This window comes from Ruditapes philippinarum, unplaced genomic scaffold, assembly GCF_026571515.1.
Source record: "Ruditapes philippinarum isolate M1 unplaced genomic scaffold, ASM2657151v2 ctg497_1_1_1_1, whole genome shotgun sequence".
Classification (NCBI taxonomy): domain Eukaryota; kingdom Metazoa; phylum Mollusca; class Bivalvia; order Venerida; family Veneridae; genus Ruditapes; species Ruditapes philippinarum.
The window spans coordinates 214,256-242,073 of NW_026867165.1; the positions used below are offsets into that span (position 1 = coordinate 214,256).

The 27,818-nt window shown below is 33.1% G+C and overlaps 2 protein-coding genes across 6 annotated transcripts; one reads left to right on the forward strand and one right to left on the reverse strand.

The window, feature by feature from the left end:
• Positions 1 to 1,460: 1,460 nt before the first annotated feature.
• Positions 1,461 to 25,778, forward strand: LOC132735090 (myb-like protein X). 3 transcript variants are annotated; one of them, XM_060721990.1, is made up of 11 exons: positions 1,461 to 1,606; positions 5,136 to 5,391; positions 5,957 to 6,048; positions 8,226 to 10,173; positions 12,054 to 12,186; positions 12,830 to 13,003; positions 14,837 to 14,866; positions 15,541 to 15,729; positions 20,640 to 20,720; positions 21,189 to 21,398; positions 21,944 to 25,778. In XM_060721990.1, the coding sequence occupies exons 2-10, from the start codon at positions 5,171 to 5,173 to the stop codon at positions 21,387 to 21,389; spliced, it is 3,069 nt and encodes a 1,022-aa protein (XP_060577973.1). In that variant the 5' UTR covers positions 1,461 to 1,606; positions 5,136 to 5,170; the 3' UTR covers positions 21,390 to 21,398; positions 21,944 to 25,778. The 3 variants fall into 3 exon arrangements, with proteins under 3 accessions (XP_060577973.1, XP_060577975.1, XP_060577974.1); XM_060721991.1 differs by having other exon boundaries at positions 1,479 to 1,622; XM_060721992.1 differs by lacking the exon at positions 14,837 to 14,866.
• Positions 16,464 to 20,346, reverse strand: LOC132735095 (uncharacterized). Of its 3 annotated transcripts, XR_009626407.1 has the most exons (4): positions 20,261 to 20,340; positions 19,456 to 19,498; positions 16,850 to 17,011; positions 16,464 to 16,568 (listed from the first exon to the last, which is right to left on the reverse strand). XR_009626407.1 is itself a non-coding variant. In XM_060721999.1 (3 exons), exons 1-3 carry the CDS (start codon positions 20,325 to 20,327, stop codon positions 16,477 to 16,479), a joined length of 321 nt encoding a protein of 106 aa, XP_060577982.1. In that variant the 5' UTR covers positions 20,328 to 20,346; the 3' UTR covers positions 16,464 to 16,476. The 3 variants fall into 3 exon arrangements, 2 of the variants coding, with proteins under 2 accessions (XP_060577982.1, XP_060577981.1); XM_060721999.1 differs by lacking the exon at positions 19,456 to 19,498 and having other exon boundaries at positions 20,261 to 20,346; XM_060721998.1 differs by lacking the exon at positions 20,261 to 20,340 and having other exon boundaries at positions 19,456 to 19,881.
• Positions 25,779 to 27,818: the final 2,040 nt, after the last annotated feature.

Consider the following 27,818-nt stretch of genomic DNA (forward strand, 5'->3'; position numbering starts at 1 on the left):
CTTATATAATAAAATCAAATATTTTCAACAGCCAATTTCATCATGGAAACACTTTTTCATATTAGTTTGCATCAATTTTGTCCGTGGCGGACACTGTCAAAACTATGAAATGAGACAGACCGTCATTGCAAGGTTTTGACACACGATATCAGAGATACTGTAAGTAACACCTAGGTTATTGATAAGAATCAGTAACCCAAATAACACTAAGAATATTTTAAAAAAAAAAAGAAAAGATAAGCTCCTCTCGCTCAATCACAGAGCTTTATATATTTATTATAAGTCTCTGTTTCAATCAACCCACTTTTGTTTTTCGTTATACTCAATAACTCATAAAAAATCTTGTAAAAATATGCCCAGTTCAAACATCAACATTATTATAGAGATATATGTTCTCAAATGCATTGTGATATTCTAACAAGCAGATTTGTTTCGCTTCTCCTTCTTCCCTTCAGCGGTACACCTATGAAACTAGATCCCAGAACACTTCATACTGCAATTATTTTTAATGCGTTTATTTAAGGTCGCCGCCGGAAAGCCCATATGGGCGACCGTACACTCAAGTCGGGCCATCCTAGAGCGTCCCTCCGAGATTTTTTCGTCGATTTTTTCCAGCTTTATTGGTGGAGGAAGACCCCAGGTGCCCCTCCGGGTATTTTTTTCAGGCACGAGCGGGCACCTGGGTAGAACCACCGACCTTCCGTAAGCCAGCTGGATGGCTTCCTCACATGAAAGATTTCGACCCGCGTGAGGATCGAACCTACAGCGGTGAGGGACCTGTGATTAGTAACGATTCGCCACACTAACGATTCGCCACATAACGATTCGACACAGAGTATTAACGATTCGCCACAGTTAAATAACGATTCGCCACGTGTTCAAATACGAACTTTTCACACCTGTTTTCAAACTGTCGATGGAAAACATTATTACTTAAAATTATTAGATAAAGACACATGATAAGAAACATATTTTATTACAAAATTTACAAACACATTGTAAATATAATTACATTTTTTTAAAATTTTAACCTGGAAAAGAATACTAAATCAGCTGTTATTGAATAGAAACACATAAAAACATCATGGAGTTATTTATAAGATTGTTTATATATCTGTGAAAACATATTTAATTACCAAAATTACAAAAAGTTTGTTATTTCCATAGCCAGAAAAAAATACAAACATATCCTTTTTATAATATCTTTTTTATTATTAATATTTCAATATTTTTTTTTTATTTCCAAAATAACATAACACATTGTTAACATAAACTGTGATCTCATACTGCAAATCAAATCTTTCAAGATAAGTATCGTTCGCGTTGAAAACAAATTAGTGATCTAAAGCCTAAGTTCTGTTATCACTTTGATATTTACTGCTGAAAAAAAATCAGCAGACAAATTATGCGTTATCTTATAGATTTTATAGTGTAAATCTTTATTCAAAAATTTATTTTAATTTGATATATCAGAGATTTTTTTTTACACGTTTTAAGGTAAAATTAAAACAACATCGAACGCACCGGAAGAAGTATTCCTGCGCATGATGGCGGCTTAGAACGAAAATCGTGTTGTGTGAATGATAAAAACTAAGTTTACTCCTAGGTAAAGAAATAAAAGAGTAAGCAATTGATGAATGCATTGGTAAAAAAATAATTGCGTAGCTATATGATACTTTTGAATCGCACAACACTGTCATTTTCTCAATCATGTCATCTTTCTTGACCGGCAGTTTTTGTCTGTTTTCCTTGTTCTTTTAAACGCTGAATTGCGCGCAAACATGCATTTGCCAAAATGACGGTTGTAAAGTTAGACACACTAACAAAACTACGTTTTTTTTTAATGACAATATATTTACATACTTTGCAGTGCACCACAATGGTTAGAAAAATTGTATTTTTTCTTTTAATTCTGCTTTGTTGGATACTAAACAATCAAAATTCAATGTTATGCGAGTTGTGACTACACATGCCGTTCTGCTGCAAAGCACAATACAACTATATGTTGAATGATGCATCAACACAAACAATGACCCTTTGATAACATAATCAAATATACAGTGGATACAGTAAAATGTTAAAATCAGGTTTAGGAAAGTTGTAGCGGCAGCACGAAATACCCAAATATACCCAAATACACCCAAATATAGCAATATTTATTTTTGTTTGTATAAAAAATAGATTATAATGGGAAATAAATGAATATTTATAAAATAATATGACTTAGTCTGCTATAACTTTCATTCATTCCGTTGAAATGGGCAGTTAAGATGTTGTAAGAAAATAAAGTTGTGACATTTGCTTATCTACTATATAGGTTCTTTATGAAAGTACTTGCAATTTTAAATCAAGATATGATATTTGTTGTCTACTCTTACATTTTTAAGGTGTAATTTTGTTGAAATTTCATATCATAATTATACAAGTGTCCATGTTATTTAAAAGAATTATAGCTTTAATGGTGTACATATACTCTATAAATGATAGGAAAATGGTTTGATTAAATCTTAGTGAAAGTGTATATTGTATTCATGATTAAAACAACACTTTTTTAGTATAAAACATATATTTTTAGTATAATTGGGCAATATTTGGGTATATTTAGGCAATATTTGGGTATATTTGGGCAATATTTGGGTGTATTTGGGTATATTTGGGTATTTCGTGCTGCCCAGTTGTAGTTTGGCAAACATCATAAATGATAATAATACAACTTTCCTAGACCTGAAAATGACCATTTTTAGCTCGACTTTTCTATGAAAAGGGGAGCTATCCTACTCGCCCCGGCGTCGGCGTCGGCGTTGGCGTCACACCTTGGTTAAGTTTTTCGTACCACCCCACTTTATTTCAGAAGTATTACAAGTATGGCTTTGAAACTTACCATACTTGTTCACCATCATAACCTCCATCTACAGACAAGAGTACATAACTCTGTCAAGGTTTTTGACAGAATTATGGCCCTTTTTTGACTTAGAAAGTGTATTGAGCTTGGTTAAGTTTTTTGTACCACCTCACTTTATTTCAAAACCATTGGAGGTATTGCTTTGAAACTGACCATACTTGTTTACCATCACGACCTTCATCAACAGACAAGAGGACATAACTCTGTCAAGGTTTTTGACAGAATTATGCCCCTTTTTGACTTAGAAAATACATTGAATATGGGTAAAATCCACTTATTGCCTTAACCCTTTGAGATATTGCTTTGAAACTTTTAATGCTATTTCACATCATTACCCCCATCTGTACGCAAGAGAAGGTAACTCTGTCAAGGATTTGTTTTAAAAATTAAGGCCTTTTATCGACTTAGAATCTTGGTTAAGTTTTTAGTACCAGTCCACTTTTTGACTGAACTGTTTGAGATATTAATTTGAAAGTTGGAATACTTGTTTACAATCATGATTCCCAAACATGTCCAGGAGAAGGTAATTCTGTCAAAGATTTTATTTGAATTATGGCCCTTAACTGTCAATGTTTTGTATTATAGGCAAGCACTAAAAAACTTAAAAAATCTAAAAAAATTCATTCCTATCCACTTGTTCACTTTACCATAAATTATGTCATATAAACATTGCTGTAATATTCAAGGGTATCAAACAATTAGTTCACTTTAAAAATACAGAGATTCTTGTATTGCCTTTTACTGCAAAAACTTTTTTTATTGGCAAGCAATAAAAAAGTCGAGCGCGCTGTCTTACGGACAGCTCTTGTATTATTTGAAAGGGAGTCCTTTCATTACAATTTGCGAATGCAAGGAATTTGAGGAAGAAATTGTTGTATAACTTCCAAATATTAACACTATTTTAAAGAATCTAGATCCTAAGGAGGGCCTAGATGTATTTTTTTTTCTTTCTAAAAAGTTTATTAATGAATTTCAAGATATTCAGAGTTCCCATTGATTCACTTAAATTGTGAAAGAATCACATAAATAAATAAAGATGCCATATAAAATTAAAAATATCAATAATCACAGGACCTGTGCTAAATATTGTGGCCTCAGCCATTGACTGGAACTGGAAGACTGTAAATTTATGTTGGTTAGAATAAAGTTTTTAATATTAAAATGAAACAATTAATTACTGTATGAATAGAATTTCAAAGCTCATGAATTTGGTCGGCGATACAAGGTCGGGCAAATAACTGTACCAGAATTTCATTAGGCTAACATAACCTGGCGTGAGTTTAGTGGTTTGTTACTGCCTTAATTTCAAGTTGGAAAAAATTCCAAGCACTACTAATCAAAATATTTGCATTGTTTCGGATATCAAAATATGACACTTGTCAACTATAACCCAGTCTGTTCTTTTTTTTTAGAACAATAACATGTCCTTGTTGTATATTCTTTTATTCAATCGAAAAACACCTTTAGGTTAAATAGTTGGGTAACATTCTTGTACTGAGGAGCGCTCTAGTCTGATCACAATTACCATCACTATTTTCCACACCTGCTCATATGTAAATAATTCATACATAGTTCAGGGCTTCCATTAAGTTCCAAAATTTGGAAGTCAGAGACTGCAAGTTGTCTGACACCCAAATGTCATGTTATGTAGGTAAAGAAGGAACATTTTCATTTTGGAAGTCACAAGCCAAAATCAAGGAGTAAATGACTCCCAAACACCCACTAACCGAATCCCTGCATAGCAATTTTAAATGGCAAATTGTATTACCATGGCTTAGACAATATTCAAACAGTAAATCACTGTAACAAAATTATCTGTGTTGTTAGTAAGAATATGAAGGTAAATATTATTTTGTTCTGCCAAAATTTAGGTATATATGTGAACCCCAAAATTAGACAGAAGCAGGTATACATGTAAGAATCCACTTTAAAAAGCCAGTGGGAACTTTTGAATGAAAACACTTTTTCATTTAGAAAATTAGCAACAACATTTATGCAGACTGATGTTTGGGAATTTCATGCTTTTCCTTTGGAGAAATAAGCACAATGTTTTGGCATTAGGAATGCCTCTATGTAGAGGTAGTAAGTATATCAGTATAGAATAAATATAGGCCTGTTGGCAGCTATTGTTTTTCTATTTAATGGCAAGAGAAGTCAAGGCTAGTAATGTGCTTAACTGTTTGATTGGCATTGTTCACTTACTGAAATAAATGACCTCTTCTGTTTCTTACAGTTTTAAGGATATTACAAGTACTAGAACCTGTAACCATGCCAGCAAAGCGTAATGCCTCTGCTGGGAAGAAGGCGGGAACTAAAGAACCAGAAGCTGGTACTAGACGGTCTACAAGAGGTGCTTCTTCTTCCACAGATAGTAAGCCAAATGCTGGAAATAAGAGAAAAGCTAGTCCTAGCCCATCTCCTGCTCCCAAAAGAGCAGCTTCTGCAAAGAAAGGAAGAACAGTGAGCCCAAGTCCAGTGCCAGAAACAAGGTAAGTTGTGAATATAATAAAGGTGATAATATTTTGATTATATTATGCTGCTGTTTTAAGGACGTTTTCGAGAGTTTTCATATAGACATATAGGCAAAATTAAAACTGTTCAATAGAATTTCATAAAACTTGGCATGTAAATGATGTTGAAAGAATATGATAATAGAAAGTTTTAAGAAATTTTATTGAACAGTTTTAATTTTGCTTATATGTCTATATATATGAAAACTCCTACAAACGTCCTTAAGTAGGATTTTAATGTTTAAGCAATGATTTTGTATATATTACATTCACTCATAGAATAAGAAAATATACCAACATATTTCTTACAAACATTTATTTAATTCAAATAAAAATTTTGTAAACTGCATTCAGCAGAGATATAATTATACACTTTAATTTAATTCATTGAACCTAGTTTCAATTTGATTGGTAAAACATTTGTAGAAAAAAGGTTGAACAATAGTTAATTACTCAACATTGTGCAAATTAAAATCATGTATTATGTAATGTTTGAATTGGAGAATGAAACTTAATGTATGTGTATGCATCATTCTATATATAGGCCAGCAAGAGGTAGATCAGCTGCAAGGAAGAAGGAGGAACCAAAGCCAGTGGAAGCAAAACCAACTAGTAGGAGTGCCAGTAATCAGAAAGGTACAATTATTCAATGAAAACTTTGGTTATAAGATTGGTGAATGTTGATGGTTGCTTGGCATAAAATATTCTTCTGTGTACCACTGCTCCATTTTTCAAGGGATGTCAACCAAACTTGTACAGTACCTCAACTACAACAATTCTCAAGGAATTTCAACCAAACTTCATTACGCTTGAAAATGTGACTATACAAAGCAGTACATGTTTTACCTTGAGAGCATAAAAACATTTCAAAATAGTATAAATTTACTTAAAATTACTCAAACTGTGATGAATTCAAAGTCAGGCAAATGTATAACATCAGAGAAAGGTGTATAAGATATCAGACATTAGAGAAGGTTTGGCATTGGTTAAGCAAATTTAGACAAATCAAAAACAATTTATTTTTATTTATTTTTATAGACCTCTGGTTTTTTCCCCCTTCTATAGCAAGGGCTGTTATAGGACTGCTTCCCCAAAGCAATATTCTTTAAAATCATGCAGTTTTCCCCAAAAATTGAATTTTCTTCCCTTTTTGCAAATATATATCGTGCAATTTTTCCCTAATTTAAGGGCAGGGGGAAAAAAGCCCTGGACCTGTAGAAATGTGTCTTAGGAATGTACAGTGTATTATTGTATGGCATTCTATTTGTCCAAGTGACTGTCCAATTGTCTCTATATGATATATTTATACCCCCGCACAACAAAGTTGTAATGGGGGTATACTGGAATCAGCTTGTCCGGCTGTCCGGCCGTCCGGCTGTCCGTCGGTTTTTTCTTGTCCGCCCAATAACTTAAGATTCCTTTGACCCTTAGTCTTCATATTTGGCATGGAGGTTAGTCATGATTAGTAGATGACCCCTATTGATTTTGAGGTCACTAGGTCAAAGGTCAAGGTCACAGGGGCCTTGACTTCAAAAAGCTTGTCCGCCCAATAACTTAAGATTCCTTTGACCTACAGTCTTTATATTTGGCATGTAGGTTAGTCATGATTAGTAGATGACCCCTATTGATTTTGAGGTCACCAGGTTAAAGGTCAAGGTCACAGGGGCCTTGACTTCAAAAAGCTTGTCTGCCCAATAACTTAAGATTCCTTTGACCTACAGTCGTCATATTTAGCATGGAGGTTAGTCATGATTAGTAGATGACCCCTATTGATTTTGAGGTCACCAGGTCAAAGGTCAAGGTCACAGGGGCCTTGACTTCAAAAAGCTTGTCTGCCCAATAATTTAAGATTCCTTTGACCTACAGTCGTCATATTTAGCATGGAGGTTAGTCATAATTAGTAGATGACCCCTATTGATTTTGAGGTCACAAGGTCAAAGTCACAGGGGCCTTGACTTCAAAAAGCTTGTCCGCCCAATAAGTTAAGATTCCTTTGACCCACAGTCTTCATATTTGGAATTGAGGTTAGTCATGATTAGTATATGACCCCTTTTGATTTTGAGGTCACTGGATCAAAGGTCAAGGTCATAGGGACTTTGACTTCAAAAAGTTTGTCCACCCATTAACTTAAGATTCCTTTGACCCACAGTCTTCATATTTGGCATGGATGTTGATCATGACTATAAGGTGACCCCTATTGATTTTGAGGTCACTGGGTCAAAGGTCAAGGTCACAGGGACCTTGACAAAAAAAAGTTTTTCTTCTCAATTGCTAAAGAATGTCCTGTCCGCAATGTATTGATTTTGACATTTTCACATTTGAAGCATGTAGAATACATAACTTAGCAATGCACTGGCTTAGTAACCTCAGATTTGGCAGGGAGGTTGTCCTTGAGCTCTAAATGGCCACTGTTGATTCTGACAAAGTGGTATGCGGGGGTATTCACGCCATGATAGTGGCAGTTCTAGTTTGAATTTACTCATTATTGATACAGTTACGCCCCTTTAGAAGAAACTTTTGTGTGAAAATATTGGTTTTGTAGGATAAATTTTGAAGGATGGATTTTTTCTTCCGTATTCTATGGAAAATCATCATCTATCCAATTTACAGCCTGTAATTAAGGCATATTTTTTTCTTCATGAAAGCTTTTTGTAACTTTGCTATCACGGGAGTATATTGTTATTCACATATATGAATTAAAAATAAAACACTCATAAGCTAATGATCTTTTCTTTAGTAAAAACCTTGGCTAAATGACTATTTTCTTTCACAGTTTAAAGGAGATTTCATTTTGTACATTTCTTTTCTTTAAGGGAGAGTTACCAGAAATGTTGTTCAAGAAGTAGAGAAAAACACTACAGAGACAAAGTCTAGAAGTTCCTCAAGAGGAGCAAAAGCACCAGGAACTCCAAAAAATTCTAAAGCTCCAAAGAGTAAAGCAGTAACACCCAGTCCAAAAGTTAGTACTCCTAAGAAGAAAGAGGAAACCCCCAAGAAGAAAGAAGAAACTCCCAAACAAAAGGCAACTCCACGTGGACGTTCTGCTACTCCTAGGCAAACAAAAGCAACCCCCAAGAAAGCTGAAGTTGCTCCAAAGCAGAAGCCTACACCTAAACAAAAGCCTTCCCCAAAACAAAAGCAACAATCCCCGCAAAAGAAGCAAGAACCAGCTTCAAAGAAAGAAACCACAAAATCAACACCAGTAAAGAATACCAAATCACCTCCTACAAGCTCTCGGTCAAGGCGTTCTAGAAATACTGAGCCTGTTGAAGATGAGTCAAAGGTTAATACTGCAGAGGAAAAAGAGGAAAAAGCTGAAAAGGACATTAAAGATAAATCAGTTGAAGAAGGAAAAGAAGATGTTGCTGAGGAAGATTCTAAATCAGATGCAGTTGCAAAAAACACAGAAGGTGAAGTAACAGAAGAAGGTTTAGATGAAACAGATCAAACTGCAGAAAAAATAGATACTGCAGAAAAGGAAGAGGAAAAAGATGAAGAGAAAATTGATGAAAAGGAACCTGTAAATGAAGATGATAATGTTGAAAAAGAAGATAGTGTTGAAAAAGAAGATGAAAGTATTGAAGAGGACCAAAAGACAGAAGAGCAAACCAAAGACATTAATGAAAAATCCGAAGGAAAATCTGATGAAACAACACAAGAAAATCCTAAATTGGAAGAAGAAGAAGAAGAAATGGAGACAGAAACTATAGAAGATGCAAGTGATGAGAAGGATTCAGAAGAGGAGAAATCTAAAGAAATGATAGAAAACACAGAAACTGTAAAAGAAACAGTTGATGAAATTGATTCACAGTCTCTTGAAAATGATAATAAAGTAGAAGAAAATGTTGAATTAAATGAAGCAGAAGAACCTGCTAAGGAAAATTCAACTGAAGCAAATGAAGTGGTAACTAAGGAGGCATCAATTAATTTAATTGACGATGATTCAAATGAAGGTGTTGAAGATATTAGCGAACAATCTGATGACATGCCTCAGAAAGTAATAGACTTAAATGAGGATTCTGGTGAAGCTATAATTACACAAGAGGAGCCAGCTGTTATTAATGATTTGACAAACAGTGATGATGTTGAACGTGGGGGTGCTGGTGATATAGAACCAAAAAATAAAGTGTCCACTGTTGAAGAAATTTCAGATGATGATATTGAAGAAATAGAAACAGTAGCAAACAATGTCCAGGGTAATGGTGCAACTAATACCAATGCAGGTAATGATGAAATTGAAGTAATTGATTTCGTAAGTCAGGAAGATAAATATGTTGAAAACTGTCCGACTAAGAGAAAATTCGATGATGTTGAAACCAAGGAGATAGATGACACATCACCTCATAAAAAGGTTAGATTATCAGCAACAGAAGATGATATTCAGGAAAATGGTTCTGGTACACAGGGAGACTTGGAAAAAGATTATGTTGTTATTGAAATGGGCGATGTTCCAGCTTCAGATAGTGCTGAGGTTCAGACCAGTCTTCCCAATCCAATATTCAACCGATCATTCATCCCAAATCCAACTTTTAGTGGTTCATCAGACAATTCTAAGCAATTTTCTTTAGTGAGTTACAATATTCTAGCTGATTGTCATTTGTTTAAGAATGACTATAGTTTCACTGAGTCCAAGTACTTACAACCCGAGTACAGATTGAAGAATGTTATTGGAGAGTTGAAGTATCTAGATTCAGATATAGTGTGTCTTCAGGAAGTAGGTCCACAGTTCTTCAATGATCAGTTATTACCGAGCATGAAAAGGTAAGTTTTGTTGTTTATAAGAGAGAGGTCATTTTTGATTTTATGAAATGCTATATATGAGCCGCGCCATGACAAAACCAACATAGTGGGTTTGCGACCAGCATGGAACCAGACCAGCCTGCGCATCCGTGCAGTCTGATCAGGATCCGTGCTGTTCGCTATCAGTTTCTCTACTTGTTATAGAGTTTGTAAGCAAACAGCATGGATCCTGATCAGACTGCGCAGGCTGGTCTGGATCCATGCTTGTTGCTAACCCATTATGTTTGTTTTGTCATGACGCGGCTCATATGTTAATAGTTCAAACAGAAGTACTTTGATACATGAACTTTTATTGTACTGTATTCAATACCCTTAGGTTTATTTTCATGTTATATATTTTTTTGACTATTGCTTTATACTAGTGTTGTCCCGATTGTCTTTAAAAATCGATAACTAATCGGACCACCTCAAAATCGGCGACAATCGATAGTCCTTTTTAAAAATCGATAAAGTTGTATAATACAAAAATTGCCTGTCACAAAGTTGTATAAGGTATTTGTGTTTTTTGTTTTGGATTCAAAGAGTACATCTTACTTTAATCTTGGAGACAAGAGTTTATCTTACTTTAATCTTGGAGACAAAAGTTTATTTATTCTCAAAATGTAGTCACAACTGTAGAAAAAAATACATCCAAGGATTGGTACTTTAAGAAAAAGGGGTCATAGTAAATGCGAAACTTGATTATACTATCGGCAGACAATCGATTGTGGTGGTCTGATTATAGATAGTGATTTTCGAGTCCGATACCCAACATTACTTTATACAGAATTTATTTTAGTTTGATTGTGTAGGAAGCTATAAGCTTAAAGACACACATTTGAATCCGTTCCTGGAACCAACCAGTACTGAGCAATGAGTGTAAAGTTTCTTGCTCAAGGAAGCAATGACTTGCCCCTGATAGGGTTTGACTATTTTATTTTACTATTGGATTGTTTTGTTTTGAAATTTATACACAAATAAGTCGTTTACTTTTTCTGAAATTCATGAATACTTTTAGCTTTGTTTACAATTCTGTTGTAGTTTTTCTTACTGAAACTGAACAAGATCCTAAAAAAAGTGTCTCCAAAATGTGTGATTTGAGCCTTAATTTTAATATGAAGGCCGATGGTTATCTTTTATATAAAGAAAAGTTACCATTGTTTGAATTAATGACACTGTTCAAGCTAGTTTTAATCCTCAAATTTTGGTACTCCATTATTGATAACAATGGGATGTACAAGATATTGAATGAAAGATTAAAGGTTATCAGAGCACTTGAGTTTCATAATTGTTGATAATATTTTTATGTACTAGTAACTAATAAAATGAGCAGGAAAGTCATTGAACTAAAAGTCAAATTTACGAGTGTCTATGTTTTTAACTGATGTTTACTTTTTTCATAAAACATGCTCCCAGTATCTGTTGATATACAAGAAGAGTGTATTGTTTTTCTCCTGTCTGTCTGTATCTTGGGACAGCCTAAACTTTTGCCCTTGCATTTTTATTTTTACAAGATAAAGCCTTATTGCTTGGTTACATCATTCTTCTGATAAGAGCTTTATTTGGCTCTGGACATTGAAATTATATGACCTTGACACCTAATTAAACTTTACTCTCCGGCTTATTGTTTTAACTTTATTGTTTAATAACATGTTTTGGATCAGGATGGGATTTGCTTTGTAAAAAAAAAAATGTTCTAGAATCATGAATGTACCTTTGTGTAATCTGAAAAATAAGGAGAACATGTTCTTAAAAAAGCAGGAGAAGTAGATTAGTATAATACACAGATAATCCTTAATTCTGAAATTATAAACTACTTGCAAGATTTTCTGTGTTCATAACCTGACTGCGTGTAATTATAGCCTTGGTTACGATGGAGTACACAAGAAGAGAAATGCTGATTACTATGACGAGGGTGAGGCCACATTCTACAAGACCAGTAGATTTACAGTTGTTGAAACACAGTCTACAACATTTTCACAGTTACTTCAAAAGGTAAACAACAACAGTTTGTTAATGTTCTTAATGCAGTGTTGTTACATGCTTTATGCTGGCTTGTGCATACCAGTCAGCCACGGAAGCCACACTTGGAATGATAGAATTAAGTAACCAACAATAATTTAAGTCAAGTAATAAGATATTACAAAGGATATTGGAATTTCATGTTCCAGTCCAGTTATAAAGTGATTTAAAGGAATTTTGTATGTTCCTTCCTAGCCTACAGCTGAGTCAATGGGAGCAATGATCTACTGGTTAATGTGTCTCTTTCCACCTTGGGGACTTTGGGTTTGAGCACTACTCTTGTCACATTTGTGTTTCCTCGTATCGCACCAGTACTGGTCAATTTCTAGGAAGCAATATCAGAAGTGATACATTGCAAGTACTGGTTCTTCAATCAAGTGTAAATAATGTGATTTATTTAGCTATATTTAGGGGTCAGTTTAAGTATAACTGAAATAAGTGCACTGTGAAAAACAACAACTATGAAACAACTGAATGTTTTCAGTATTCACAGTTACATACGAAAAATGTCATAGTGTTCTTTTGATGAGTAATGTAGAAGTCAATAGCGTAAGTAGTTATTATTAAAACAAGTTAGTTTAATGATAATTTATTGAAAATATAAGTAATTTTTCAGGAATTGGAAGGAATAGATCCTGCTATACAAGAGGCTGTTAGGACGTATACAGATTTACCTGATGTTGTAATTGTAACAAAACTGCAGTGTAAAAATACAGGTCGTGAAGTAACGATTGGCAATGTTCATATAAACTGGGGAGAAATGAAAATGCCAGATATACAGTGTGTACAGGTATACAATACAGGATATATTCATATCTATATATTTTACACTAACATTAAATTGTCTGAATGGCTGATATGAAATTATCCAGATCTATGCCGTTTTTCGAACTGACCATTAATAATTTGGGTTTATCAAGATGATAGTTAAAGCTGACGGTATAGTTCGCAGACCTTAATATTATACTGGTAATAATGGTTTTGCAGATTTTCTGTTCCAACAGTGTAAGGGTACTAGATATGTATAGAGCTGTCATTGATTCAGTGTAGACCATATCAACGATATATCGATATTGAATGACAAATGTCAATGAAACCCAGATATATTGACAATTATCTATAATTACTTGTCTGTCATTCACCTGTTTAAATGAATTCTGTAAAATACATGTTCTGTTCAGTGTCTTGTTTATGAATGCCTATTGCATAATTTTTCCGGACCATTTATTTGTCATCATTGCTATAAAATATTTCCATTATGTAACAACAGCATAGTGTTAGACATGTACACCTAATTCTGTGTATGTTTTAGGTGATTTTTTTAATTTTTGTGCCCCCACTTTAGTGGCGGGCATTTAGATTTACCCTTGTCCGTCCGTCCGTTCTCTTTTGTGTCGCATGTGACTCAAAAAGTATATGACAGAGAGTCATGAAACTTTACAGGAATGTTGATCAGCATGTGTAGCTGTGCACCTGGGTATTTTCGTCTTGATATTATTAGTATTTTTAGAGTTATTGCCCTTGACTTAGTAAAATTTTGCAATTTTCAACTTGTGTCATATGTAACTCATAAAGTATTTGACCTAGAGTCATGAAACTTTACAGGAATGTTGATCAGCATGTGTAGTTGTGCACCTGGGTATTTTCGTCTGGATTTATTAAGTATTTTTAGAGTTATTGCCCTTGACTTAGAAAATTTTTGCAATTTTCAACTTGTGTCGCATGTAACTCAAAAAGGATTTGACATAGAGTCATTAAACCTTACGGGAAGGTTGCTCAGCATATTTAGTTTTGCACCTGGGGTTTCGCTTGTGGATTTATCCAGTATTTGTAGAGTTATTTCCCTTGACTTAGTAAAAACCGTTTCATTATGTTGTTATTTGTTCCTTGAGTGCTTGAGTTAGAATCAACCAACTTTACAGGAATAATGATCAACATCACTAAATTACAGGAATAATGATTCACATCACTGTGAAGCTATGAACCTGGGACTTTGCATGTGGATTTTTTTCAGTTTTGTAAGAGTTATTGCCCTTGACTTACAGTAGTATAAATTTGCAATTTTCAACTTGTTCATGCATAGCTCAAAAAGTATTTCACTTGTAGGCCTGAAAGTTTACAAGAATGTTGGTCAGCATGTGTACTTATGCACCTTGGGGTTTGCTTGTGGATTTATTCAGTATTTGTAAAGTTCTTGCCCTTTACTTAGTAACAGATTTTTAGTTTTCAAGAAATATTTGACCTACAGTCATAAGATTGACAGAACAGTGGCGCGGTGGGAGCACCCGTGTCCTATGGACACATTTCTAGTTAGACATTTAATTACAAGGCTATCTTTTTGTTTGATATTGTATGTATTTAGAATAGTGGCTTTTAAAATAGTTTTATTTAGTAAAAAAAATGCCAACTTCGCAACATTTTGCATATAGTAGATCTTGAATATTATGAGCATTTTTAAATTTTATACAAATTTTCAGACCTTACTATAGGTCGATTATTGACATGTTGATATTTCTTTGCATTTGCTTTTTTTGCTTGACTCGTTTTGTCACAGTAGTTTATTTTTTTTATTTATTTTTTTTTTTATTTATTTTGTGAAACCTGGTTAGATTTGAATTTGTAGATAACTAGTGCTGTGAAACAAGTGTATAGGGTATATTTCTTTTTCATTTTACACTTTTTCTGTTAGATTCAGTTTTTAAACTTTGTTCACATTTTTACATCAAGTTGAGTTTTACTGTTTTAGCATGCTCAAAATAATAGTTCACTGTTTGAAGCTTAAGATATTTTCATGAATGTTTTATTCTGAATGGTAACTTGCGAAATCACTGCTAATACTTGTTGGTGACGATGAGGGTAGTACTAGTTAATATTATTCAAGATCTGGAAGTTTTTGTTATTTTTTTTGCAACCATTTCTGTCTTAACAAATTTAGCTGCATTAAATTTTATTAAAGGCATTATATAGTATTGCAGGAAGTTTGTGGTTTTACTTTGGTGTCTTGCTTATACCTTCAAGAATGTAACCATGGTGTTAAGGTGCTGTGTCATTTATCTTTAATTTCTAGTCTTCATCTAAAAGCTTGATTTGGTAAATCAGAAGAATTGACACAAAGTTTTGATTTATTTAAACAAGACCATTAAAAGAAGTCTGTACACCAAATGAAAAAAAAGTTATAAGCTGTTTAAACATGATATATTTTTCGATAAAATACCAATAGTCAATACACAGGAGAGGATGCTGTTTGTTTTGTTGTCCAAAAATGTTAATTTTCTTTTCAGAATAAGAATAAATGGTCATTCACACAATTAATGTCATCCATTTCAGATTGCCAGTGCAGTGAAAGAGATTGTTTCTAAGGCATCTGGGGACAACTTCCCTCATATAATATGTGGGGACTTCAACTCACCGCCCATGAGTCCAGGCTACCTGGTAGCTAAGGATGGTTATCCCAGTGGCGATGAAACTATCAACACACTGATGAAGATTGAAGGGCTTGAGCTGCCTGATTCAAAGGTTTGTAGTATTTGAAACCTTTGCATGCTTGGACAATTGTCAAATGATTAAAATGTTGTTTGCTTAAATTTTTTAATTTTGATCCATTTTTTTCGAAATGAAAAAAAAAGTTAAAAATAAGGTGATTGTCAAATAGTTTGGTACCCGAAAAGATGCTGACTTACTCAGCATCTGACTTACTCAGCATCTAGTCGGACACTGTGGTAACCAGCCATATAGTCCATTAGTATAGTCCGGTACTAAACTGTTTGCCACAGCTTATGTGATAACTCTTAGCAGGCAAAGGGTTAATAGTTCAGAAATACTGGGAATTTCCAATGTTTGAATTAAAAAACAATATCTCAGAAACTTCAATGTGTGTTATTGGCCATTTATAACCTAATTATATGAAAAAGCTTTAAAAATCCAACTTATTCATTGACAGATGTGACATTTAAGCCCAAATGATTGAGAACATGAAAAATAATGTTATATTTATTAATAGCTAGTATGGCTGAATGCTGGCATTGCAAAGGTAAAGTGGAAATGATCTTTGTAAAACTTTCCACTAGGTTATGCTGTGTCATTAAACTATATGTCATTATTTGTCATTGTCATCTACAAAACATATGTTACTATATGTCATTGTCAATAAAACTATATGTGTAAGTTAATACACAGGGTTTTCATTAAGATTTTGTGTAACAGGCCAGAATGTGATTGAAGGAGGCCTGATAGGGGGTCCGGGGGCATGCCAAAGAGTCGACATCATACCTGCAAAGACTTCTTGACTATATTAACTGTAACTTTTGCTGACTGGGAGTACAGCTGGTTGCTAGGCGGAACATCTTGAGTGGAATCTAAAATATATTTTGAAACAATGAACTTTTTGTTGAATTTTGTATTTGTTCAGTTTGTCATATTTCATCAAACTGTCTGCAGTATTTAAAGATTTTTAATACTATAGCATATAAGCTTACATTTAGTATAATGACTATGTGTTATTGGTATAACAAGTGCAGAAAATAATTTGTTTGGTATTATTTTGCAAGCAGACAGACAAGACTTTCAGAATTTTTTACCTGAATTTTTATGCTGGACACCATAAATTCAGTTTCTTGATGTTTTAAAATACCAGTACCTTTACTGAAGCAAATGGTGGTTGAAATCCCTGAGTTAGCTTCAGTTTGGTCAGTTGATACCTGCGAGGTTTTCTTGGCCATATCACCAACAGAGGGCAGGACTGTAACTTTTCCTGACTGGGAGTGCAGCTGGTTGCTAGGCGGAACATCTTGAGTGGAATCTAAAATATATTTTGAAACAATAAACTTTGTGTTGAATTTTTGTATTTGTTCAGTTTGTCATATTTCATCAAACTGTATGCAGTATTTAAAGTTTTTTTTTTTTAAATATTATAGCATATATGCTTACATTTAGTATAATGACTATGTTAAATTGATATAACAAGTGCAGAAAATAATCAGTTTGGTATTTTTTTTGCAAGCAGACGGACAAGACTTTAATTTTTAGCTCACCTGTCACAAAGTGACAGGGTGAGCTTTTGTGATCGCTTTTCGTCCGGCGTCCGTCCGTCCGTCGTCCGTCCGTAAACTTTTGCTTTAAAAGACATCTCCTCATAAACCACTGAGCCAATTTCATCCAAACTTCACAGGAATGTTCCTTTGGTGGTCACCTTTAAAAATTGTTCAAAGAATTTAATTCCATGCAGAACTCTGGTTGCCATGGCAACCGAAAGAAAAATCTTTAAATATCTTCTTTTAAACAACCCTAAGAGTTAGAGCTTAGATATTTGGCATGAAACATCTTCTAATGAGTGTCTACCAAGTGTGTTCAAATAAAAGCCCTGGGGTCAAAATTGGCCCCGCCCCAGGGGGTCATTGATTTTCCCTATATGCATATAGTAAAAACTTAAAAAATCTTCTTTTAAAGAACTGTAAGAGCTAGAGCTAAGATTTTTGGCATGGAACATCTTCTAGTGAGTGTCTACCAAGTTTGTTCAAATAAAAGCCCTAGATCAAAATTGGCCCCGCCCCGGGGGTCATTGATTTTCCCTATATGCATATAGTAAACACTTAAAAAATCTTCTTTTAAAGAACTGTAAGAGCTAGAGCTTAGATATTTGGCATGAAACATCTTCTAGTGAATGTCTACCAAGTTTGTTCAAATAAAAGCCCTGGGGTCAAAATTGGCCCCGCCCCAGGGGGTCATTGATTTTCCCTATATGCATAAAGTAAAAAATTAAAAAATCTTCTTTTAAAGAACCCAAAGAGCTAGAGCTTAGATATTTGGCATGAAACATCTTCTAGTGAATGTCTACCAAGTTTGTTCAAATAAAAGCCCTGGGGTCAAAATTGGCCCCACCCTGGGGGGTAATTGATTTTCCCTATATGCATATAGTAAAAACTTAAAAAAATCTTCTTTTAAAGAACCGTAAGAGCTAGAGCTTAGATATTTGGCATGAAACATCTTCTGGTGAATGTCTACCAAGTTTGTTCAAATAAAAGCCCTGGGGTCAAAATTGGCCCCGCCCCAGGGGGTCATTGATTTTCCCTATATGCATAAAGTAAAAACTTAAAAAATCTTCTTTTAAAGAACTGTAAGAGCTAGAGCTAAGATATTTGGCATGAAACATCTTCTAGTGAATGTCTACCAAGTTTGTTCAAATAAAAGCCCTGGGGTCAAAATTGGCCCCGCCCCGGGGGTCATTGATTTTCCCTATATGCATATAGTAAAAACTTAAAAAATCTTCTTTTAAAGAATCGTAAGAGCTAGAGCTTAGATATTTGGCATGAAACATCTTCTGGTGAATGTCTACCAAGTTTGTTCAAATAAAAGCCCTGGGGTCAAAATTGGCCCCGCCCCAGGGGGTCATTGATATTCCTTATATGCATATAGTAAAAACTTATAAAATCTTCTTTTAAAGAACCCAAAGAGCTAGAGCTAAGATATTTAGCATGAGACATGTTCTAATGGGTGTCTACCAAGTTTGTTCAAATAAAAGCCCTGGGGTCAAAACTGGCCCCGCCCCGGGGGTCATTGATTTTCCTTATATACATAGCAAAAACTTAAAAATCTTCTTTGAAAAAACCCAAATAACTAGAGTTTAGATATTAAGCATGAAACATCTTTAAGTAAATATCTACAAAGTTTGTTCAAATAAAAGCCCAGGGGTCAAAACTGGCCCTGCCCGAGGGGTGTCATTGTTTTTAACTATATGTGTATAGTAAAAACTTAAAAAATCTTCTTTTAAAAAACCCAATGAGCTAGAACTTAGATGTTTTGCATGAAACAACTTCCTATGGGTGTCTACCAAGTCTGTTCAAATAAACAAATAAAAGCCCTTGGGTAAAAATTGGGCCGGGGGGGGGGGGGGGGGCTATATACAGGTGAGCGACCTCAGGGCCATCATGGCCCTCTTGTTTTATATTAATGTAGAATTACACAGTCTAAAAATGTTAATGCAGTTTATCACCAGGAATACTAAGTCATTTTCTTATCATATTCACAGTTTGTCACTACTTTGGTTGCCAAAACTTCTACCAGAATGAATCGGATTGTTTTTTTATTTCTGAAATATCATGACTATACAATGACCAATCATTTATGTTGATATAATGCTTTATTCACAAGGCGCCTTGCATGTAAAATGTTTGTTCTGTAATGTATACTTTCATAATCCTCTAATAAACTTTATACGGCAGGGAAAATTATACTACTTTGACTCACCCTTTTTAATCCAGCTATCAATTAAATGCGTGATGAGATTGAACTGTAACATGGAAATATATAAAGTTAACAACAATTGTGAACAAAACTGTTTAAACATTTTTTTATAAATAAAATTCAACATATACAAAATACAAAAAAAAATATGTCAACTGGGCCCTCAAACTAACACAGCCTTGAGTTATTGATGAAAGTATGTGAATTGGCACAGAAAGGCTGAACGTACGTTTTGTTTATTTCAGATAGGTTTTTACAATTTTTTTCTTGTGGCAGCACGAAATACCCAAATACAACCAAATATACTGTATAGCAATACTCATTTTTGTTTGTATAAATTTAGATTATATTATAATGAGAAGATTAATTTATAATTATAAAATAACATGACTAAGTCATAAAATATAGATTATAATGAGAAAATGAAAAATATTTTTTATAATAATACGACTTAGCCAGCTATAATTCCGTTGAAATGGGCAGTTGAGATATTTTAAGAAAATAAACTTGTGACATTTGCTGATGTAGGTTCATTATACTTGTAATTTAAGATAAAAATAATGCTATGATAATATTTGTTGTCTTCACTTAAATTTTAAGGGAATAATTTTGTTTGTAATTTTATACAAGGATCCGTCGTATTGTTGATATGTTGTTATTAGAGGGCCGAGTTTGTACAGGGCCGAGTTAACGCTTTACGAAATGTAATTTTACTAAAGAATAAACATTTGTCAACGGTAAACAATTGAAACTGCGAAAGATATTTTAACATGAAAAACAAATCAATATAATTCTTTAGAAAACTTACTTGATTTCGGTTGAAGATTAAAAAAATCGTCGATTTTGCGATCTATTTTTCGTTTTTTGGTCGCCATATTGGATGTTTACGTGCCGCCAAGGAAGTGAACCGCAATTAGCGGAAATGCATAAAATTACAGAAAGGAGCGAATCGTAAATTTTCGTGCCCCAAAAGCAGTTTCCAAGTATTCATTTATGGTATCTACGGAATTTCTAGCGGGCCCAAAACGTGTTCTAGGCGGCCAATTTGGCCGCCGGCCGCCTCTTAATGAAAACCCTGAATACATTTGGCATATAGGCTGCTCTTAAGCTTTGGGTGAAATTGAATACTGTACATTGATAAATGCACAATGTCAACACATGTTTTCTAGTTATTTATTTGTTTACAGAAAGCATCTTTAGTGAACTCATTGTGGCCAGCCTTCCAGCATACATCATCCTCGTTAAGAAGTGTTTATAGTGAAGCCCAGGTATGAAAAATATTTAAATTAGAAACATTGAATTATTAAAAGTTTAGCGAAGAGCTTTTTTATATATGTAAGAGGACAAAAATGGACTAATTTAATACCTAATTGAAAATGAACAAATTACATTGATCAGATAAGTTGATATCAAACCATTATAAACAGGAGTGAAATGAAAAGATGTGAGTGAATATTGCTCTAAAATTTAATAAGATGGAGGAAACTTTAAAAGTTCTGTCCTTTTACAATAGCATTGGCATATTATGGTACTGAATCAGGTACCCCTGAACGTACGCAAGTATTGTGCTGTAGAGAATGACCTCACTGCCAAGCACTTCAGTATCTTAAAGTTTTCATTATCTTAAAGTTTTAAAGTGGGCTATTTAACCATTAATTTGTAATGTAACAAAATTAAATTTTCTATTTTATTTGAATCGATTCATTAAATGATACATTATAATATTGTTCTGACAGGGTTATGAACCTGAGATCTCGTCATACAATCGGGTGATGTGTGACACGGTTGACTACATCTTCTACAGCTCTGTGTCCCTTGAGAACGTTGGTGTGCTACAGACAGCATCAAAGGAACGAGTGATGGAAACTGGTGGCATACCTAACCGTTTCTTCCCGTCAGATCATATCTCCATCAAAGCTGTCTTGTCATTCAAATAATTGAACAAGGTACAAATTACTGAATGATTGGTTTGATACTTTAACATACTTTATTGCCTCTAATTGCCTGTTAAGTTTAAATTGATATTTTTGATTGAGTATTAGAAGAATATGGGTAAGCTTTCATCCTTACAATATGTTTACTTGGCTAAAATTTATTTACAATTTATTCATTTCTCTCAACCAGGCAGTTATCCAGTTAAAACTTCTCAGATGCATAAAGAGTTTTAATTGAAGATAACTGTGTAGGATTTGTAACTCTGCCATAGATTTTTACTGAATTTAACCCTTTTGTTAAGGATCAAAGTTTTTTATGCAACTTTCTCAACTCCACAATTAGTGATCTTGGTCACTTACTTAAACCCTTTTACTGAATTATTTATGTTTGTGAAGTGGAACAATTACTGCATAGAGAATGTGTTGTTAATTGTGTCTATGGGACAACCTATGTTACAAAGATTATGCAGTAAAAGTTGTCTTTATGTAACCTTAGCATACGCTAAGTACATAAAGGATCTTGTTTGACGTTTAAATCAGATTTTTTTTTCTTTCAGTATATAGCCTCAGTGCACTTCAGGACATAGCAACATAGTCAAAGGATCTCAAGACAAGATAAACCATGTGTGATTATAAGAAAAAAAACATGATTGAGGGATGGACATTGTCATCATATTTTATACCTTTTAGACATCTCCTTCAAACTTTCCCTCCACACATATTGTTTTGTAGAGTTTTAATTGCCAGTTGTTATACTGTAACTGATCAAAATAGCATACATTTAATCAGAAATTTTTTCTCACAGGAGTTTGATTATATGAGAGATGTTAGAAATTCAGAATTATGTAAATTGATTTTGGAATCAAATATTTTTGTCGTACTTTTTCTCCATATTTTTTAATATTTCATCTTAGAATGGCAGCTACGGGAATAAATCGGTATAGAAGATTACATAATAACATACTTAAACAATGATAACAAACTGTAAAGCATTGCATATTTCAGATAGTATATCTCTATAGGTTTTTCCTAGAAACGGATTTTGTGTTTTGAGAGTTGATTGATTGTTATTTTCATGCATTTGTTTAAGGTTATTCTTGTATATGTTTCATTTTTTCATACTTGATTCATTTAGATAGACTCTGTACATAGTTTTAAAATACTTCGCAGGATAAAGTTATTATTATTGTCAATGTCACAGAGTGCACCTGGTTCAATATTTTAGTTTAAAATAACTAATATTAGTGATTAAGATATTGTATAAACTTATCTATTTTCATTAACTTATTTAATTACACTCAAGATATTATAAGGAAAAAACAGGGAAAAAGCTCTTTGTTATTGCATGCAAGGCTTCTTGCTTTCATTGGCTCATTTAGAAAGATTTCTTGTCTCTGTATAATTGATTCAGTATGTGTTGACATGCATTCAAACTTTTAAAGGTGCAGATTACCTCTGTCAGAACAACTAAACAAGCCACATTAAGCCAATAGAACTCTATATTCTGATTGCCCCGATCATTGAGCTCTATATTCTGATTGCTCTGATCATTGAGCTTTTTTTAATGCATGAATGTTGAAGTGCCGCTGGATAATTAAGCTCAGTGGCTGAATGGTGACAGTTCCCTGTGCTTAGGAAGGTGTCCTGCACCTTTAGAGGTTCAAACTTGGCTGTATCTGCCTCATATTTTGAAACCACAACCTCAGCTGTGGTACAGCACTGAACGATGTCCTTTAAAATTGCAGAACTTTGAAGTTTGTACAGTGCTTAAAGTTGTTGTGGATGTTATAATTGTAAAAGAATTTGCTTTAATTTTGAAAAAGAAATAGATGTAATAACTTCTATATTTTTGTACAAGATAATTCAAAAAGTGCTATAAATAATTCTTCCATGTTTTCGTCATTACTGAAACTGGTAAACTCTGAAGCTGTATATAGGTATTTTTTTTCTCCCTTGATTTGTCCTTATTTTTGTCATAGATCACTTGAACAGATGTTTAATATTATTTTCATTTTTAGACACACACCATAAGCAATGTCCATTGTGTAATATATTTGTAGAGTTTAGTTTTTGAATTTAGATAGCAATGTATATTTCACTTTTGAGAAGAAAATTTGTCATAATTTGTACATTTACTAATTACATCAATTACATTTGACAATTATATCTTTGTACAATATATGTGTAATGAAGTTACAGATTTAGAAATTTATGTAGAAATTTTTCAAGTCTTTGTAAGCATTATTGTAATTGGAATGGGCAATAATTACGATGTTTTGATTGTTAGTGGCTCTTGTTGAATGATGTATCAGTATTTTTTATGTATGTATGTACTTGCAATGTTTCACATTTCCTTTTTGTCTAAATATGTTAGTCATTTTAATCATGAATGATTTTTCTCTCTTGATTATTTCATGCAAAATGACCACCTCCTTTATTCTATTGTAAAATTTCAGGTTTTTCATGGGTAAGCTACATATGAAAGTTTTATACATCTAAATGTCTCACAAGATTGTTAACTAGAAAACACCATGTGTTTGAATAGCCATGTGCATAAATATTTTATCCATGTGTTTAAATTGCCATGTGTTTATATATCCAAGTGTTTATATAGCCATATGTTTAGATAGTTATGTGTTTAAAAGTTATGTGTTGAAAACAGCCATAGGTCTTTAATTGTAAAATTTTGATCATGGTTAAATGCCTTTTCAGTTTTCAGAATATGTCTTTTTGTCATAACATATTTGATCACACATTAAATTTGTTCGGAAAAAAAAAACGTCTAGGAAATCAATGATGTCATACACCTCATTCTTGATTTCATTTGTTATGTCAGCTTGACCACCATTTATATGCATTTCAATAGTTATAATGCATTATAATCTAGATTTAACCAACATAAATTCAGGGTGCAAAGTGGTTTAAGAAGGCTGACTTTATTATAAATTCACATCACTGTAAAGTAAGCATTTTCTCATAGCTTTACTTGGAAAACTATGTTTCCTAGTCATTTTAAACTGTCTGACTTAACACTTAATCTGCAAAATAAGTAATCTGCCTTGACCACAGGCCAGCCAGCACATCCGTGCCGTCTGACCAGGCTCTAAACTTTTTTGTAGCTTATTTTATGTATTTTGATACTGGAATCCCTTGAACTTGTAAAGGACTTTTCCAAATTCAAGGCAGGTCAAATCCATTTCACAAAAAGAACAGATTACTGGTTAAATAAAACTAAGCAATGCTGTTGGTTAGGGCACCAATATGTGTGTATTTTACTAGGAAGACACAATTTAAATACCATTGACTCGAATCTGTACGTAATCTGATGGGTGATGCAAAAGTATGATGAAAAAAGTAGAATTCTTAAAGCATGCAAGTTGTAAATAAGTGTAGCAGTGCCATTTTATGCTTAACATGTTTTTAACCGTTGGTAAACAAAATCAACCCATGTGATCAGTGCAGACAAAGATCAGCCGATATATCGGTGTCATCAGATCATGGTCTGCACTGTCTGTTCACCATTCAGTCGCCCACATATTTTTGAAATTTTCCCTTAAAATGATGAATGGTTTTGTCCAGAGTGAAAGATGGACAAGTTCGTTTAAGATAATTTGAGAGGTTAAGGTAGAAAAGAGAGCATTGTTGAAGGATGGATAAGTATTATTTGATTTTACAGATATAACATGATGAGAATTAATGGCTGATGATTGTTATGACTTGTTGTTTCATGATTATTTTTTTATATATTTGATTCTTTTTTTTTTAAATTTTGGCAATGGTGTCTGTTGTAAATATCAATGAAATAAACATTGGGTGAGAATTAACGATCACAAATAGCATTTCATGATTCTTTTTCCTGTTAAATTAAAGTCTTTGTACATATGTTATAATTAAGCTTTTAATGTTATAATAAATATAGCCCAGCATTTTGTTATAGTCTCCGTATGTTTCTGTTTTTACTGTCTTAATGATAGTTTATTTCAGCAAGACACTTTCTTGAAGACCGTGTAATTATCAAGATGGTTGAAATAATTTTATTTTTTTACTATTAAAAGACCTACTGTTTACTGTATTAACTAGTTTGATTACTGGCCCAATATTAATTTGTTTCTAGTCATAACATAAGGCATTGGATGAAATGGAATGGACCAGGATATTTTTTTTCATTGATTTAAAGGCACATTGAAGCAGCACGCCTCCAGATTCATGCTAATTTTCATGAAAATTTTGAAAATGTATTAAAAAATATTGCGTAGTGAACAAAGTAAATAATTTTCAAATTGCAAACAGTACTTTCAGACCATAAAAATACCAAAAAGAGGTCAAATATGCAAAATTTGCCCTTACTGCAATAGTAACGCAGATGAGATAGTGAAAAATACTGCAAAATTGGTCATAAATGGCAATTATTACATTTTTCTGCCAGTGGTATCTTTTTACTTTTCTTAAAATTTCAGTATTTTTTTGTCAAGTATGATTTTCTTTAAATATTTTGGCTCATCTGGAGACATGCAGCTTTAATCCACGGAAATGAATTTAATATTTCTTTCAGTAGAAAGGCAAATATGTGTTTTATAATGATAGATTTAGAACATGTGAGAAGTTTTTCACCTAAAGGAATTGAAATTTAATTTTTTTGGGATAAAAGAACAAAATTTTAAATAAAGAAAAAATTTTTAATAAAAAAACCAAACTAATGGTTTTACCAGATGGGATGACCACCCCCTGCCATTGCGCAGTCTGATTGCTGTTGTATCATTTTCTCTATAAATGTAAACTTGTGTGATGCTTTCATTATGGATTAAAAAATACCAAAATAAGAACATTAAACAGAACCAATATAATATAGGCCAAAATTTTAAGTCCAATACTAAGCTATCACATTGTTAAGTATTGAATATATTTCGTCAGTTCATGTCAGATAGCTTCTTACATAAATCTTTATTATTATTTTCCATGTATATTGTATTGAATGTTTTTGTTTATTATGCACTTAAACAATCCTCTCTTGATATATTTTTCTTAAAAGAATATTTAAATCAAATAATCATACTAACTCTCCATGATATAAGTAAAAAATCCCATTTGGCTTGTCTCAAACTCTAAACAATACTTACATGTACTTTAGAATAAGGGAAAACTAATTATATTGTAAATAAATGGAAACAAAAATGAAATTCAAATTGGCCAATAAAAAGAATCTTTGAGAATGTAAATATGCTTATTTTCAATTTGATTTTCTGGCAAAAATATCTAGTCTTATTTTTGAAAAATGAAATCACCATAGAATTTCACACCTGTGTATTTTTTTACTGGAAAAAAAAAATGTTTTATCGATTTTTAACTTTTTACTCTCTCTCTCCTTTGCTTGGTGGTTATTATGATAAGACTTCCAAAATTTAATTTATCAAGGATGTAATCCAGTTTGAAAATCAATGAAAGAATTGTAATATTAAAGTAATATAATTTTAAATATAGTTGTACCCTTAGGGTATGTGTGTAAATATGAATATAGGTCAGTGTCATGCTTTTATTTTAGTTCTTAATCATAATAAATCTGCTTTGTATATGTTTAACCAGAACATAACTTTTTTTCTTCTCTTTTTTGATTTGATTTATGTCTGTTTTTGACTTCTCTTTGTTCCATGTATTCAGTTTGTAGGATGTTTTGGATGGGAATAGTTGGTACAAGAATGACTCGCGGAAACTTATGGATAAGATTAGGTGTACGGCAAGGAATAGGATGGTCACATGGTACAATTTTTGGTCACGTGATGTGTAATGTTGAACAGTAATGTTTCACAAAAATGTGTCTTTTTTGGTATTTGCTGATGAAGAAGTTGTACTTTATCTCACAGGAATTGTAGAGATCAAAAACTATTCAGAGCAATGAATGGAAAAATCTGAACCATTAACCTACTAGAATTGTAAGGGATTAGCCTTTGTCACTTAAAAAAAGGAGCCAGGCCAGCCTGCACATCCATGCAGTCTGACCAGGCTCTATACTATAGGCTGACCAAGTTCAAATCCCTAAATTTGAAACTAAGGGACAAAAACTGGTCCATTTAAGACATTCAGCAGGTTAAGGGTTTAAAGATTCATTGTAAAAGAACTGTTGCATGTCATGATTTAATTTTGTTTCAGTCGATATTTCTGAAGGCTTCACATATTTCACAATCATTAATGTCATCATTTTAATATATCATCATCAAAACAACAAAGTTGATGTAACTATATTTTTTGTTCATGGTTTCAAATAAATTGTGGATCAAAACTGTGTTCTTGTTTTATATTTGAGCCGTGTCACGACAAAACCAACATAGTGCGTTTGCCAGACCAGCCTGCACATCCGATCAGCAGTCTGATCAGGATCCATGCTGTTCGCTATCAGTTTCTCTACTTGTACTGGAGTTGGTAAGCGAACAGCATGGA